This window comes from Hylobates moloch, unplaced genomic scaffold (genome assembly GCF_009828535.3).
Source record: "Hylobates moloch isolate HMO894 unplaced genomic scaffold, HMol_V3 SCAFFOLD_12, whole genome shotgun sequence".
NCBI classification, from domain to species: domain Eukaryota; kingdom Metazoa; phylum Chordata; class Mammalia; order Primates; family Hylobatidae; genus Hylobates; species Hylobates moloch.
The window spans coordinates 76,979,658-76,993,574 of record NW_026652287.1 but is presented as its reverse complement, the minus strand read 5'-3'; the positions used below and the strand labels follow the sequence as shown (position 1 = coordinate 76,993,574).

The following is a 13,917-nucleotide window of genomic DNA, read 5'->3' as shown; positions in this document are numbered from 1 at the left end:
CTCAAGTGATCCACCCACCTCAGCCTCCCAAAGTGTTAGGATTATAGGTGTGAACTACTATGCCTGGCCCACAGTTAATTACCTTTTAAAGAAACTTTAATAAGAAAATTTTCTAACCCTAACCCATGTTGTTACCATTTCCAGTGCTTGTCATTTTTTTGTAAATGTAAGTTTCCATCTAATATGTTTTTTCTGCCTGATGAACTTTAACTTTTTTTTTAGTGCAAGCCTGCCAATGTTGAATTCTTCTAGCTGTTGTACATCTGAGAATGTCTTTATTGTGCCCTTGCTTTTGAAAAACATTTTTGCTGGGTAAAGAATTCTAGGTTGGGCCGGGCGCGGTGGCTCACACCTGTAATCCTAGCACTTTGGGAGGCCAAGGCGGGTGGATCACGAGGTCAGGAGATTGAGACCATCCTGGCTAACACAGTGAAACCCCATCTCTACTAAAAATACAAAAAATTAGCCGGGCGTGGTGGCGGGTGCCTATAGTCCCAGCTACTCAGGAGGCTGAGGCAGGAGAATGGCATGAACCCGGGAGGCGCAGCTTGCAGTGAGCTGAGATTGTGCCACTGGACTCCAGCCTGGGTGACAGAGCAAGACTCTGTCTCAAAAAAAAAAAGGAATTCTAGGTTGATGCCAGGTGGTATCACTCATGCCTGTAGTCCCAACTATTCAGGAGGAAGGTGGTGGGAGGATTGTTTGAGCCCAGGAGTTCGAGTCCAGCCTAGACAATACAGTAAGACCCCTGTCTCAAATAAATAAAAGAATTTTAGGTTGAAGATTTTTTTCCTTTAGTTCCTTTTTTTAAATTTATTTTATTTTTTTTAGAGACAAGGTGTTACTCTGTCACCCAAACTGGAGTGCAGTGGTGCGATGGGACGATCATGGCTCACTGCAGTCTCAAACTCCTGGGCTCAGGCAATCATCCCACCTCAGCCTCCCAAAGTGCTGGGATTACATGTGTGAGTCCACATACTCAGCCCTTTAGTTCTTTAAAGAAGTTGCTCCACTGTTTTCTAGCCTGCATAGTTTCTGGCAAGGAATCAACCATCATCCTATTCTTTATATGTAACGTCATTTTTCCCTGGTTGCTTTTAAGTTTCTCTCTCTGATTGGTTTTAAGCGATTTGATGATGTATGACTTGGTGTCCTTTTCTTCATGTTTCTTGTACTTGGGTTTGTTGCATTTCTTGGATCTTTGGATTTAAAGTTTTCATCAAATTTGGCAAATTTTCGGCCATTACTTAATCAAGTATTTTTCCTGTCCTCTCCTATTTTTACAGATGCCACTTATGCTTGCTTTTGGTTACCTAAAGTTGTCCCACAGTTTGCTTTGTTCATTTCTGTCTTTTTTCTCGTTTCATTTTTGTACAGTTTCTATTGCTATGTCTTTTAAGTTCTCTATTCTTATTTCTACAATTTCTAGTCTGCCATTAAATGTATACACTGTATTTTTCATCCCCCCCCACTGTATTTTTTTTATCTCTAGAAGTTTGACTTGAGCCTTTATATCTTTGATGTCTCTAAGACTTAACATATCCAGTCTTTCCTCTAGTGTCTTGAATTTATGGTATGCAATACTAGTATATGTTTTAGTGTGCTGGTCTACTTCTCTATCATCTGCGTCACTTCTGGGTCCATTTCAATTGATTTTTCTCCTCATTGTGGGTAATATTTTCAGCTGTATACCAGACACTGAGAATTATACATTATTAGGTGATAGACATTTCTGTATTCCTAAAAATGTTCTTGAGCTTTGTTCTGGGATGTGGTGAAGTTACATGAAACAGTGATCCTTTTGAGTCTTGCTTTTAAGTTTGGCTCAGCAAGACTCTATCAGCTTTTAGTCTTTAGTACGTTTTCCCCATTACTGGGGCAACACCCTTTTTAGTCCTCTAACAAATACCTCCTGAATTAGGAGGTTTTTCTACTGTAGCCATTGGCAACAGGCACTTTTCCCAGACCTATATGAGCTGCATTGTACCCTCTAGTGCTTTTGAATGGTTCTTTCCCTGGCCTTGGGTATCTTTCTCACATGCATCTGTACTCCACTGAAGGTTCAGTTTGGACCTTTGCAAATCCCCAGCATTCTCTTTCTGTATAGCTCCCCTCTCCAGCATTCTGCCTTGCAAACCCTAGCTGCATTGACTTTTCCAGGACTCCCAGCTCTATCCTCAACTTATGGAGACCTACAGTCTCTGTCTAGGTCCCCCTCCCTACATCCCAACCTAGAAACATTCTCCAGGCAGTAAGCAAAAATCATTATAGAGCTCACCCTATTTGATTCCTGTCTCACAGAGATCACTGTCCTTCATGTCCTGATGTCCAAATGTGTTGAGAGCCACAGTTTTATGCATTATGTCCAATATTTTGTTTCAAGAAGGAGGCAGATATGGCCCCTGTTACTGACTTGACCTATTTTTGATTTCGTAATTTCTGATTTTTCTAATTGGGCTTTTGTTATAAGAAAAAAAACCGTAAAGGTGACTTTTTGTTGTTGTTTTTCATTTTCAAGTTGCATTAATGTGAAAGCGCATGTTTTAGAAGATGTAAGTCCAGCTGGGCCTTTCAGTTTATTAAATCAATCCTCTAACTAAAATGTGCACACTTTGAGCTTAGAAAAAAATTAGCACAAATGAATAAGGTAGAGATGTACAACAAGGATAGCTGCCTCAGTCTATATAGAAAGTTGTGTCTTAACCCCACATACACTCCGTTAAACACAAACTGTGTCTCCAGGGCCTAACCTTTTATTATCTCACTGTTCTGCAGCATTTCAACCATGAGGTTTCTGCTGACCTTATTCCTTTGGTCACGTAGTAACTGAGCCTCCTACTGCATAAGAAAGAAATAATAAAGCATCACAGAAAATAGAGATTCTCCTATTCATTGCTGTAGGTCTGTGGCATAGGAAGCTGATCTCAATTAATCTTGAAAGTGAATCTCAAAATATGCATGTTGGGCTGAGCATGGTCGGGCTCTCCTTTGATACTCTTTGCTCAAATAGAGCATCTAAAATGTGAGGCTCATTCTAATTCGGGTTGAAGAACATCTTGCTCTACTTTTGTTGCAACTCAGATAATTTTAGAATAGATATGGATTCAATCTCATTTTATAGTCATCCATTAACTTAAAAAAAAAAGTACATTGAAAGAAATTGGGGTTTGAGACAAGGCTCATAAAATTCCTTTGATTGTCTTGGTTTTTGATTTATAGGGTGGTAGCTCCATTACAATTATAGGTTCAAAGCCATCTCTTAAATAGACGAAAATCATCCTGAATTACAGCTGTATAACAACACTACCAATTCTCTCATTTATGTAGATGAAGAACTGGTGGATGTTTCTGCATCTGTCTTACCAGAATTGAAAAGAGAAACATATGGCCAGATTCAAGTCTGTGCAAAACAGAAGCTGGCTCGCCATGGTTCTTTTAACACAGTTCAGGCTTCTGAGAGGATCCAGAGGAAGGTGAACTCAGAACCGAGCAGCCCGTACAGAGAAGAACAAGGTATCTGCCCTTGCATAATCTATGGAGTCCATCAGTTGCCATGTAGCTGTAGCCCATGCCAGTGCAGCACCCATGTGCTGGCGTTTTAAAACAAACTGACTCTCTCAGCCCTGCCTGTTTTTTCCAGTGGTCTACTTTTTACTTAGCTGAAGTGAAACAATTATTGGAAGCAAAGGAGATGCTGATATCACAGCCTATGAACATGACCCCTTGCCTAAAATTGATCCTAGTCACCTTGTAGACCAATTGGTTTGGCATAGTTGGCCCTATTTGATGTACCTCAGAAATTCATTAGACTTAAAGCAATGCTCGTTTTGAATACTTCTTTTTTCTTTTTCTTTTTTCTTTTGAGAGAAAGGTCACTCTGTCACCCAGGCTGGAGTACAGTGGCATGATCACGGCTCACTGCAGCCTGACCTCTCAGACTCAAACAGTCCTCCCACCTCAGCCTCCCAAGTAGCTGGGACCACAGGCATGTATCACCATGCCTGGCTAATTTTTCGTTTTCTGTAGAGATGGGGTCTCCCTGTGTTGCCCAGGCTTATTTTGCATTCTTAATGAGACCTGAATTCACCATGAACAGCTAGCTTCTGAAAATTTCTCTTTGAATCAAAACCATAACAGATTTAAGTAATCTTTGAGCTGAGAATAATGAATTCTCCGCTATATAATTCTCAGTATATAGTTGGTATGTATAAGTCTCTTGCTATATTTGTTAAGCCTTCATCTTCCTTTTCAGGATCAGGTGGCTACTCTTTAGAAATTGGAAGCCTGGCAGCTGTCTATAGACAGAAAATAGAAGACAATTCACAGTAAGTAGTCTATAAAAGCTCAGAGTGTATTCTTTTCTATCTCCTAGTGTTAACTTTGACTAAATTGCAGTGCCACCCATCAAAAGAAAAAATTTAGGTCAGCCGTTTATTTGTTAGGAATTAGTACGTTTTCCCTTTGTGCCCTACACTGTGCAGGAAGTAGCATCAGGGACACAAAAGTATGAAAAATGTATCCTGTAAGCTATGATGGCTTATAGGAACAAGGTAAAAAGACCAACACGGAAAAGAGACAATTCATAATTAACGTGACCCTGAGAAATGATGCATCAGAGTTCCATGAATCACTTCATCATTATCATAGTTGGTTTTGCCACTAACTACCAGGTACCGTTCCAGGAGCCTTAGTGTATATTGACTCATCTGATCATAAGAGCAATCCTTTGAGGTTTTACAGAGAGGTATTACCCTCATTTTACAGAGAGGAAAGTGAAGTGCAAAAAGGTTATGTAACTTGCCCAAAGTCACATTGCTAATAGGTGACAAAGCTGGGATTCATACCCAGGCTGTCTGACTTAAATTTGGGGCCCAATTTTGAAAGAAATCATGTGTCACCAGAGAAAGCAGAAGAAACGCTAAACAGAGTAATTAGAAAAGTGTTTAACGACAGATATGGGAAGAAGCAGATTACAAGGCAGGGCCAGGGAGTAGAAGACACCAAAGCCTGGCTGGTTTTGCTGTCATCGTTTGTCCGAACAGGACAGGAAAAGGAAAAATCATTCAGCAAAAGAGGTTAGGTGTTGGAGGCAAGTAGATCAAGTTGGCAAAAAGCTGTGAAAGCCAGAGAAGAGTTGGATTCATCAGGGAAACCATAAAGAGCTATTGGAGGTTCACTGATGAAGATCATCCTGGCTACTTTTCGCAGGTGGGATTAGGAGTAGAGAAAGGCAGGCCACAGAACGGAGCATTTGTAGTCGTTCTGGTCTGCCCTGGGGCAGGGCTGAGCTGTGCTCACCGGAGGTGGAAAGAAAGGGAAACCAGTGTGAGACAGTGAGTTGGCAGGGCTCGCTAAAGGAGACAGGCATCAGAAAGAATGTCTGCGTGTCAGGTGATGGTGATGTCGTTGGTGGAGATGAAGAAGTTGAAGGTGGATGGCTGGGTGGAGGGATGGTGGGTGATATACCCAGGGCGGGCATGTTCAGTTTCACAGAGCTGAGCAATACCCATTACTCAACCAGAGGCAGCTGACTGGAGAGATGACTCATCTCTGCGGCCCAGGGTACTCCATTGTATTCTCAGCAGCACAGTGGGCAGTGAGATGGCAGGCAAAACAGGTCTTCCATGATTCCATCAGAAAGACGGAAAGAAATCTTGGTCCTCTGTTTACTGTTTTTTGTGTTGTGTGGTTTGGTTTTGTTTTGTTTTGTTTTCTGCTTTTTGCTTTTTCTTTTTGGAGACAGAGTCTCACTCTGTTGCCCAGGCTGGGGTGCAGTGGCATGATCTCAGCTCACTGCAACCTCCGCCTCCTGGGTTCAGGCGATTCTTGTGCCTCGGCCTCCAGAGTAGCTGGGATTACAGGCATGTGCCACCATGCCCAACTAATTTTTGTATTTTTAGTAGAGACAGGGTTTCGCCATGTTAGCCAGGCTGGTCTTGAACTCCTGACTTCAGGTTATCCACCTGCCTTAGCCTCCCAAAGTGCTGGGATTACAGACGTGAGCCACCACGCCTGGCCCTCTGTTCCTACTATTTCTTAAAGGATCGTTCTTCTCTATTCCTAAAAATAGACTAAGAACTTAAACATGGTTTTAAATATCTGGAAATTTTTCCAAACGAAAGGCCCAAACATTGTTTGTATCTTATTTATTTCATTTTCTTATTTTAAAGACAGGGTCGCCCAGGCTGGAGTGCAGTGGCGTGATCGTAGCTCACTGCAGCCTCAAACTCCTGGGCTCGAGCAATCCTCCTAGGCCCCCCACAGGAGGCATGAGCCACCCTGCTGGCCTATAAACTTGTACATTTATGGGACTTAATTTTGATTGTGTGCTGCCTAAAATTTTGTTAATAACACTGAGCAGAATGGGACAAGAATGACAGAAAATAATAATTTAGAAGATAAGTTTGTTTCCTCACTGCCCACTTCATTTCTTTCATACTGGATTTGTGAAATGAGACAAATGAGATTAATCTTTTTTTAAATCAAAGTCCAGTCTCTGTTACTCTCCCAGCATCTCTCACAGTCACTGAGAACATGGGTTTTGCCATCAAACAGATGTGGGCATGGGGCCCAGCTTCTCACTTCAGAGCTGGCTCACCCGAGGCAGGGTGATCAACCTCTGCGCTTCAGTCTTCCTCGCTAGTAAACTGGGGAAATGAGAGTAGCTATTATTATAATAATTGCATAAAATTGTTATACTATTAATGCTAATTATAATAGTATGTACATGCCTGGCAAGGATGTAAGTGCTTGGTAATTGATAACTATCAGATGTGGAAGAGATGAAGGAGGAATGAATGTTCACTCTCACCTGAGATTCCAACGGCTCTTCCCACATCGGCTCTCCCACCCCATCCTAACCAGTTATCCAGGCCGTACCTGGGCGTCTGCCTCTGGGATGAGCTAACACGTGCTCAGCAAGTGCGCTTTCATATCTGCCTGAGGAGTGTTACCTCATTCCTGATTTGGCATGGCTTTCTTAGGGAAAGTAAGGGGTCAGGAGTTAGTAGAATGTGCTAATAACTTCGTTACGTTTCTTTTTATTATAGGGGAAAAGCCTTTGCCAGTAAGAGAGTGGTGCCTCCATCAAGCAGCTTGGACCCTGTTGCTCCTTTCCCTGTCCTCTCTGTTGACCCAGAATATTGTGTTAATCCTTTAGCCCACCCAGTATTTTCTGTTGCTCAGACGGACCTGCAGGCATTCTCCATGCAGAACGGTCTGAATGGACAAGTGGACGTCTCACTTGCTTCTGCAGCCTCTGCTGTGGAGAGCCTGAAGCCAGCACTCCTTGCTGGCCAGCCTCTAGTGTACGTGCCCTCTGCCTCACTGTTCATGCTGTATGGAAGTCTGCAGGAGGGACCAGAGTCAGGGTCAGGGTCAGAGAGGGATGACAGAAGCTCAGAAGCCCCAGCCACAGTAGAGCTGTCATCCGCACCCTCAGCTCAGAAGCGCCTCTGTGAGGAGAGGAAACCTCAGGAGGAGGATGAGCCAGCCACTAAAAGGCAAAGCAGGGAATATGAAGACGGCCCGCTGTCACTCGTCATGCCCAAGGTAAGGGAGTACAGGTGGATGTGTCTGGTGACATCCTGTTAGCCCTGAGCTTCTTCCTAATGAAGATACACTGATATTAATAAGCAATGGAGTCTGGAATATGGGGCTGTTTCATGTCACTTGCATAATTAATTAAGCACTGGAGTGGCTCTGCCAAAAATCTTGCCTTAAAATAGTGCGTAAGAAAGGTGATTTTTATAAAACTCACACTTTCTGTAACACGCTAAAAAGTATAAAGAAGTTACCCAGAATCCCACTACATAGAGGCATCACTGGTAACATGTTTATATATTTCCATCCAGTCTTTTTCACATCCTTTTTTTAAAAAAAATTAGGATCACTGAAATAAACATCTTAATCCAGGATGCAGCTGAGTTCCAGAGGGAGGAATGTGGGTGCTGTCTGGCTATCAGATCTTATGCTTGGTCACTTCTCTTCACTGTTCAGTGATCCTGTTTCCCTAGCTTCAAAATGAAAAGAACAAAAATATGAGCTGTCCACATCTCCTGCTTAGTAGCCATTCAGAGGTTAATGAGATATGACCAGTAAATCCAGAAAGCAGGAGCACTGTCATTCAGTGGTTTGCAGTGGGTAGGCTGGGCACACTTCCTGGAAATCATTACAATAATTAAGAACCTTTCTCTATTTTTTTCTCTTGCCAGAATGAATTTTTCTCATTTTGTAGATAGCCTGGGGTTGCAGAACAGAAGTGAAAGACTGACTGGCATATGTCTTAGGTAACCAAGACATCTTGGGCCGGCCCACAGTTTTTATAAGACCCCAAAAGACTAGTATCAACACCCTTTATGTGTGTTACTGGCTCAAAAATATATTTCACAGTCTAACCACCATGGCCAGTTTTCCATTGCTAAAATCTCTGTCATTTCTCTACTTCGAAATCACAATGCTGTCGATGCACAGGACATGACCTTTTCAGACCATTCCTACAAATACAATGGAAACCTCTGACATACACAAATCAGTGTGGGACGCAGCTATATGCTACCTTTATGTGTTAGCAATATTAAGAAAGCTGTTATTAAGATTTACTAATCCCAGCCGGGAACAGTGGCTCACACCTGTAATCCCAGAACTTTGGAGGCCAAGGCGGGCGGATCACAAGGTCAGGAGATCGAGACCATCCTGGCTAAAACAGTGAAACTCCGTCTCTCCTAAAAAAAAAAAAAAGGTTTACTAATCCCAGTACTTTGGGAGGCTGAGGCGAGCAGATCACCTGAGGCAGGAGTTCGAGACCAGCCTAGCCAACATGGTGAAACCCCATCTCTACTAAAAATACAAAAATTAGCCAGGCATGGGGGATGCCCCTGTAATCCCAGCTACTCGGGAGGCTGAGGCAGGACAATCACTTGAACCTGGGAGGCAGAGGTTGCAGTGAGCTGGGATCGTGCCACTGCACTCCAGCTTGGACAACAGAGTGAGACTCCGTCTCAAAAAAAAAAAAAACAAGATTTACTACTGGAATTTTAACTTACTTTCTTGCTTCTTGGTTTGGTTGTGTTTAGAAACCCTCAGATTCCACAGACCTTGCCTCTCCCAAGACTATGGGTAACAGGGCATCTATACCCCTCAAAGACATTCATGTGAATGGCCAACTCCCTGCTGCAGAAGAGATTTCAGGAAAGGCAACAGCAAACTGTTTTGTTTCTTCTGAGTGGGGAAATCCTTCAAGAAATACAGATGTTGCAAAGCCTTCGAAAGAAAATGAAAGCACCAAAGAGCCTTCTTTGCTACAGTATCTTTGTGTGCAGTCTCCTGCAGGTAAGGGATGTCATCATGTCTTAGAGTTCCTTGCGGCAGTCAGATCAAGAATTGGATTTTTAAATTTTTGTCTGTGTCACCTGACCAAAGTGGCTTATTGATGTGCCTGAGTCATTTTACTCTTAGCCCCTTTGTTTTCTCCATCTATAAATGAAGGGAGAAGCTGCTTCTACTTTCACCAACTTCAGGAGTAATGGGAAAATAATTGAGGCAGGTGATTTAAAAAAAATACATTAAACATTATTTGGTGAAAAAGCACGGTAGTTCAGCTGAATCTAGCATTGGTTTAGTATAATAGTATGAACCTGTTGGCCATTGCGTGCAGCTACTGTTTTGAGGTCTTGAACATCTAGAGGTACTGAGTATATAGCATTGTGGCCAAGTGCCAGGTCTGGAGTAAGAGGACTTGACATTTAAAACCACTTATTATCCGCGTGAACTTAAGTATTCTTCATCCTCATTGGTTAAACAGCAGTAATAATAGCACCTGCTTCATATGGGTGCTGTGAAAATTGAATTAAATTTAATAAGATAATACATCTAAAGCACTTAGAATAATAGCACCTGGCACTTAGTAAGACTCAATAAATGCTGTTACTATTTTGCATTAAAGCCGAAATACAGATGCCAGATTTTAAAAATATGTACTTTGTACATAAAGCTGCTCTTGATGCAAAGATACCTAAATTGATTTTCCTCAATTCCTTGTTGGCTTAAGCCTAACCTGCTAGAACAGGTTAGGTTAGTATTTATGATTATTCATTTATCTAGAAAAAATTCTTTATTTCTTCAGTAAGTATCTTTTAGTGCTTTCTCTAAACACTGAGTATTGGGGATACACAAATGAACAAAAATAGATTCAGTCCCTGCTGAATGAAAATTACAGCCCGGCACAGGGGTTTTTAACTTTTTCTGTGCCATGGACCTTTTGGCAGTTTCGTGAAGGCCGTGGATTCCTCCTCAGAATGTTACGGATGCATAGAATTAAATACATGGGATTACAAAGGAAGCCAATTATATTGAATGCAACTAGAAAAATCATTTTTAAAATTACTGATAGTAATAAAAAGACCTGGCAGCAAGCCTAATAGTGTCAAAATTTCCAAGTTGTGATGAGCTTAACAGTATATTAAGAAATCTGTAATAGGTTTAATGTAATATGCACACATCTGTACTATTTCCTAATGACAAAGTCAAGGTACTGTTAAAATTGTTGATTTGTTGCCTGTGATAATTAAGGGAAATAAAAATTTTCAGTTAGGAACTTATAAAGATATTTTGGCCAGGCACAGTGGCTCATGCCTGTAATCTCAGCACTTTGGGAGACTGAGGTGGGAAGATCACTTGAGCCCAGGAGTTGGACGCCAGCCGGGCAACATAGGAAGACCCTGTCTCTACAAAAAATAAAAAAGAATTAGCTGGGTGTGGTGGCATGCTTGTGGTCCCAGCTACTCTGCAGGCTGAAATGGGACGACTGCTTGAGCCCAGGAGGGTGAGACTACAGTAAGCCATGATCACACCACTGCACTCCAGCCTGGGTAACAGAGCAAGACTGGGTCTCAAAACAACAACAAAAAAAGTAAATAAATAAAAATAAAGATGTAATCTTTCCCATCCAAGCTTTTTGCCTTCTCAGTTTGGGTTCAGTGGAACTCATGTTAAAAACTTCACAGGCACCAACTAAATGATCACACAGATAAATGTGGGATTACAATCTTGGCCACAGCTGTGAAGGAGCAGGGTGTGGGCTGTTTGGCCTGGTCAGCTGGGGGAAGGTCTCATCATTCATTGATTTATTGTGGACTCCCGTTTGAAAGGGCCATGACAAATGTGAGCTTGAATGATATCCTCATGATGACATATATTGATTTTCACCTGTTCTGCTTTTCTTTCAGGATTAAATGGTTTCAATGTACTTTTATCTGGCAGCCAAACCCCCCCTACTGTGGGCCCATCCTCAGGTCAGCTGCCGTCTTTCAGTGTCCCTTGCATGGTCTTACCGTCTCCATCTCTGGGCCCTTTTCCTGTTCTCTATTCACCTGCAATGCCAGGCCCGGTTTCTTCTACTCTTGGTGCTCTCCCAAACACAGGACCTGTGAATTTCAGCTTGCCTGGCCTTGGATCAATAGCCCAGCTTCTCGTCGGCCCCACAGCTGTGGTTAATCCAAAGTCGTCCACACTCCCTTCTGCAGACCCTCAGCTTCAGGGTCAGCCCTCACTAAACCTGAGTCCAGTGATGTCAAGGTCACACAGTGTCGTCCAACCTGAGTCCCCCATTTACGTGGGACATCCAGTCTCAGTAGTAAAATTACATCAGGTGAGGCCTGAGGTTTCCTGAAGACACTGTCACTCTGGGAAGGGGTATGCCTGTGTTTAGCTTTCATTTTAGCCACATGACTGCCAGACAGAGGCACTAGGTCAGGCTCCACCTGGCTTCCATTGTAGACCTAGAGTTATCTGCTCCTTTTATAAAGCACTGAGACATGAGGTGAGAGATCCTGTGCTTTAAAGACAAAAATGTATGTTTTTAGTTGTCATTCTGTTTCTTATAATTAGAGGGACCTGTTTTAGGCATAGTTCGGGGGGGGTTTTGAGGAATGCTAAATATTTTTATTATTTTGGTGATCTTCAAGCTTTTATTTCACTAGGTCAATAAAAGAAGCTACCCTAAATTTTAATTATACAGCTATAAAAATAATCAAAGGAAACAGAAGTCTTGATAGTAACTCAGAGATTCTTAGCCTGTCAGTCATTTCTTAAGATGTGATGTTTAGAGACTGGGTATGTGTATAATGTCTGTATGTATATACATCTATAATACATAGATGTATATACGTCTATACATACACAGAAAACATAAAAATATACATAAAGATATATTATCAATATAAGTTAATGAGTCTATATTTGTCCCCCAACCTCCCTTTGTAGTTCAAGTATTTGTTGAATTCCTATTACACATTAGGTTGTTCACAGTGATTACTTACTCTCCCAGACAAAGAATTATGTTTAGCCAAAAATATTTTAGACAAGTTATTCAGAGGCTCAAAAGTTTGCGAGACATTGAAGTGAACATGTTAGGTTTGAAACAAGATGATTATAGCATAACATAGAATTTTCTATCACCATGTGCCAGGCACCAATCTAGGCAGTGAAGATAGAGCAGTGAGCCAGTGAACAGGATAATGGTCCCTGCCATTTTATGGCACATTAAGGGAATAAATATTTAACATTTAACATTAGGGGATAAATATTAGCAAGTAAAGAGAAAGAGCCAACACACAAACCATGTTGGCCTCACATGCTCTAAAGTGCTTTGCAATTGTCTTATTTAATTCCTACAACCTTGTGAAGTCAGTACTTTTACCATCGCCGTTGGATGGAGGAAGAAACTGAGGGACAGGTTGCTTAAGTAACTTCTCCACAGTGGCAGAGCCCAGTCCCTGGCTCCAGATGCCACACTTGTAACCTCTTTGGTAGACTGCCTTTCTGCACCCAAACCAACAAATATGAATTTAATTTTCAGTGGTGGTAAGCAGGGGAGACAAACGGGGTAAGTGTGATAGGAAAGCAAAAAAGAAGGAACACCTGCCTTGGGATCCTAACACACAGGTCAAGAAAGGGCTGCCTTTCTACTCAGGGATCGGAAACAATATGACTTCACTTCTGTTTTTACTTTTTTCTTTTTTCAGTCACCAGTTCCAGTGACCCCCAAGAGCATCCAACGCACACATCGTGAGACATTTTTCAAGACACCCGGCAGCCTTGGAGACCCTGTCCTGAAGAGAAGAGAAAGGAACCAGTCACGAAACACCAGCTCGGCCCAGAGGAGACTAGAAATCCCCAGCGGCGGGGCTGACTAACCTGCCGCTTTGCCAGGTGGGGGTGGGATCAAACGCCCCGAGAGTCCTGGATGTCCGAGGCGGGATGCAAACCATCCCGTCCTGAGCACGGGTCCTTCCTCTCTCTTTCATCCACACTTCTGTTAACTTCCCACCACCATCAATCATCTGATTTCCTGAAAGTAATTAATTGTGCATTTAATACCAGTTAGAGTTCCGACTCTGCATGGTGTCACAGTGAAAGCGCCGACTGAATTATGGTTTTGATTCAAGAATCGTCTTATTGCTGGAAGTCGATCTGAATAGGCTACCGGAGCCTTGTGGTTTTTCTAAAGGGGGGCGCTGTCTAGCACTTAACTAGGGTAAGCATTCTTAACATGTATTTCCACTTGCCCTGAGTAAATCTGTGGTGAGAGAAGCTTCCTTTCTGCAGTTTAAAAAAGCTACTGCTTCCTTAGGCTTCATCAGGAAGCCACCTTCAGTTGTGAATCCTATGGTATTATTTATTTTGTTCCTGAAATGGGATTTAGTGCAAAAAGTTTACAACTACAGTCTTTAACACATTTTTTTCAGGGTATGACGACTTGAATGTTTATACTTTTATTCTATAATTTGCCCTGCACTTATTTTACAACCTAGTAATAATGTGGATAAATGTATCTACATGACACATGTCAAGACCAAAATAACTGTGAATGATACACCTTGCTGTAAATGAACTGTGCTAACCCTGACTGTGGGCATG

At 42.1% G+C, this 13,917-nt stretch overlaps 1 protein-coding gene across 3 annotated transcripts in view; it reads left to right on the top strand.

Annotated features, from left to right (window-relative positions):
* The window catches only part of E2F7 (E2F transcription factor 7), a 42,321-nt gene extending 28,942 nt beyond the window's left edge, over positions 1 to 13,379 (top strand). For 2 of the 3 annotated variants that reach the window (XM_032170804.2, XM_032170805.2), the window contains 6 exons: positions 3,328 to 3,513; positions 4,253 to 4,325; positions 7,050 to 7,551; positions 9,075 to 9,330; positions 11,226 to 11,647; positions 13,023 to 13,379. In XM_032170804.2, coding sequence (XP_032026695.1) covers positions 3,328 to 3,513; positions 4,253 to 4,325; positions 7,050 to 7,551; positions 9,075 to 9,330; positions 11,226 to 11,647; positions 13,023 to 13,193 — 1,610 coding nt within the window. In that variant the 3' untranslated portion in view covers positions 13,194 to 13,379. The remainder of the gene's footprint in view (positions 1 to 3,327; positions 3,514 to 4,252; positions 4,326 to 7,049; positions 7,552 to 9,074; positions 9,331 to 11,225; positions 11,648 to 13,022) is intronic. The other variant, XM_032170806.2, reaches the window with a different exon arrangement.
* Positions 13,380 to 13,917: the final 538 nt, after the last annotated feature.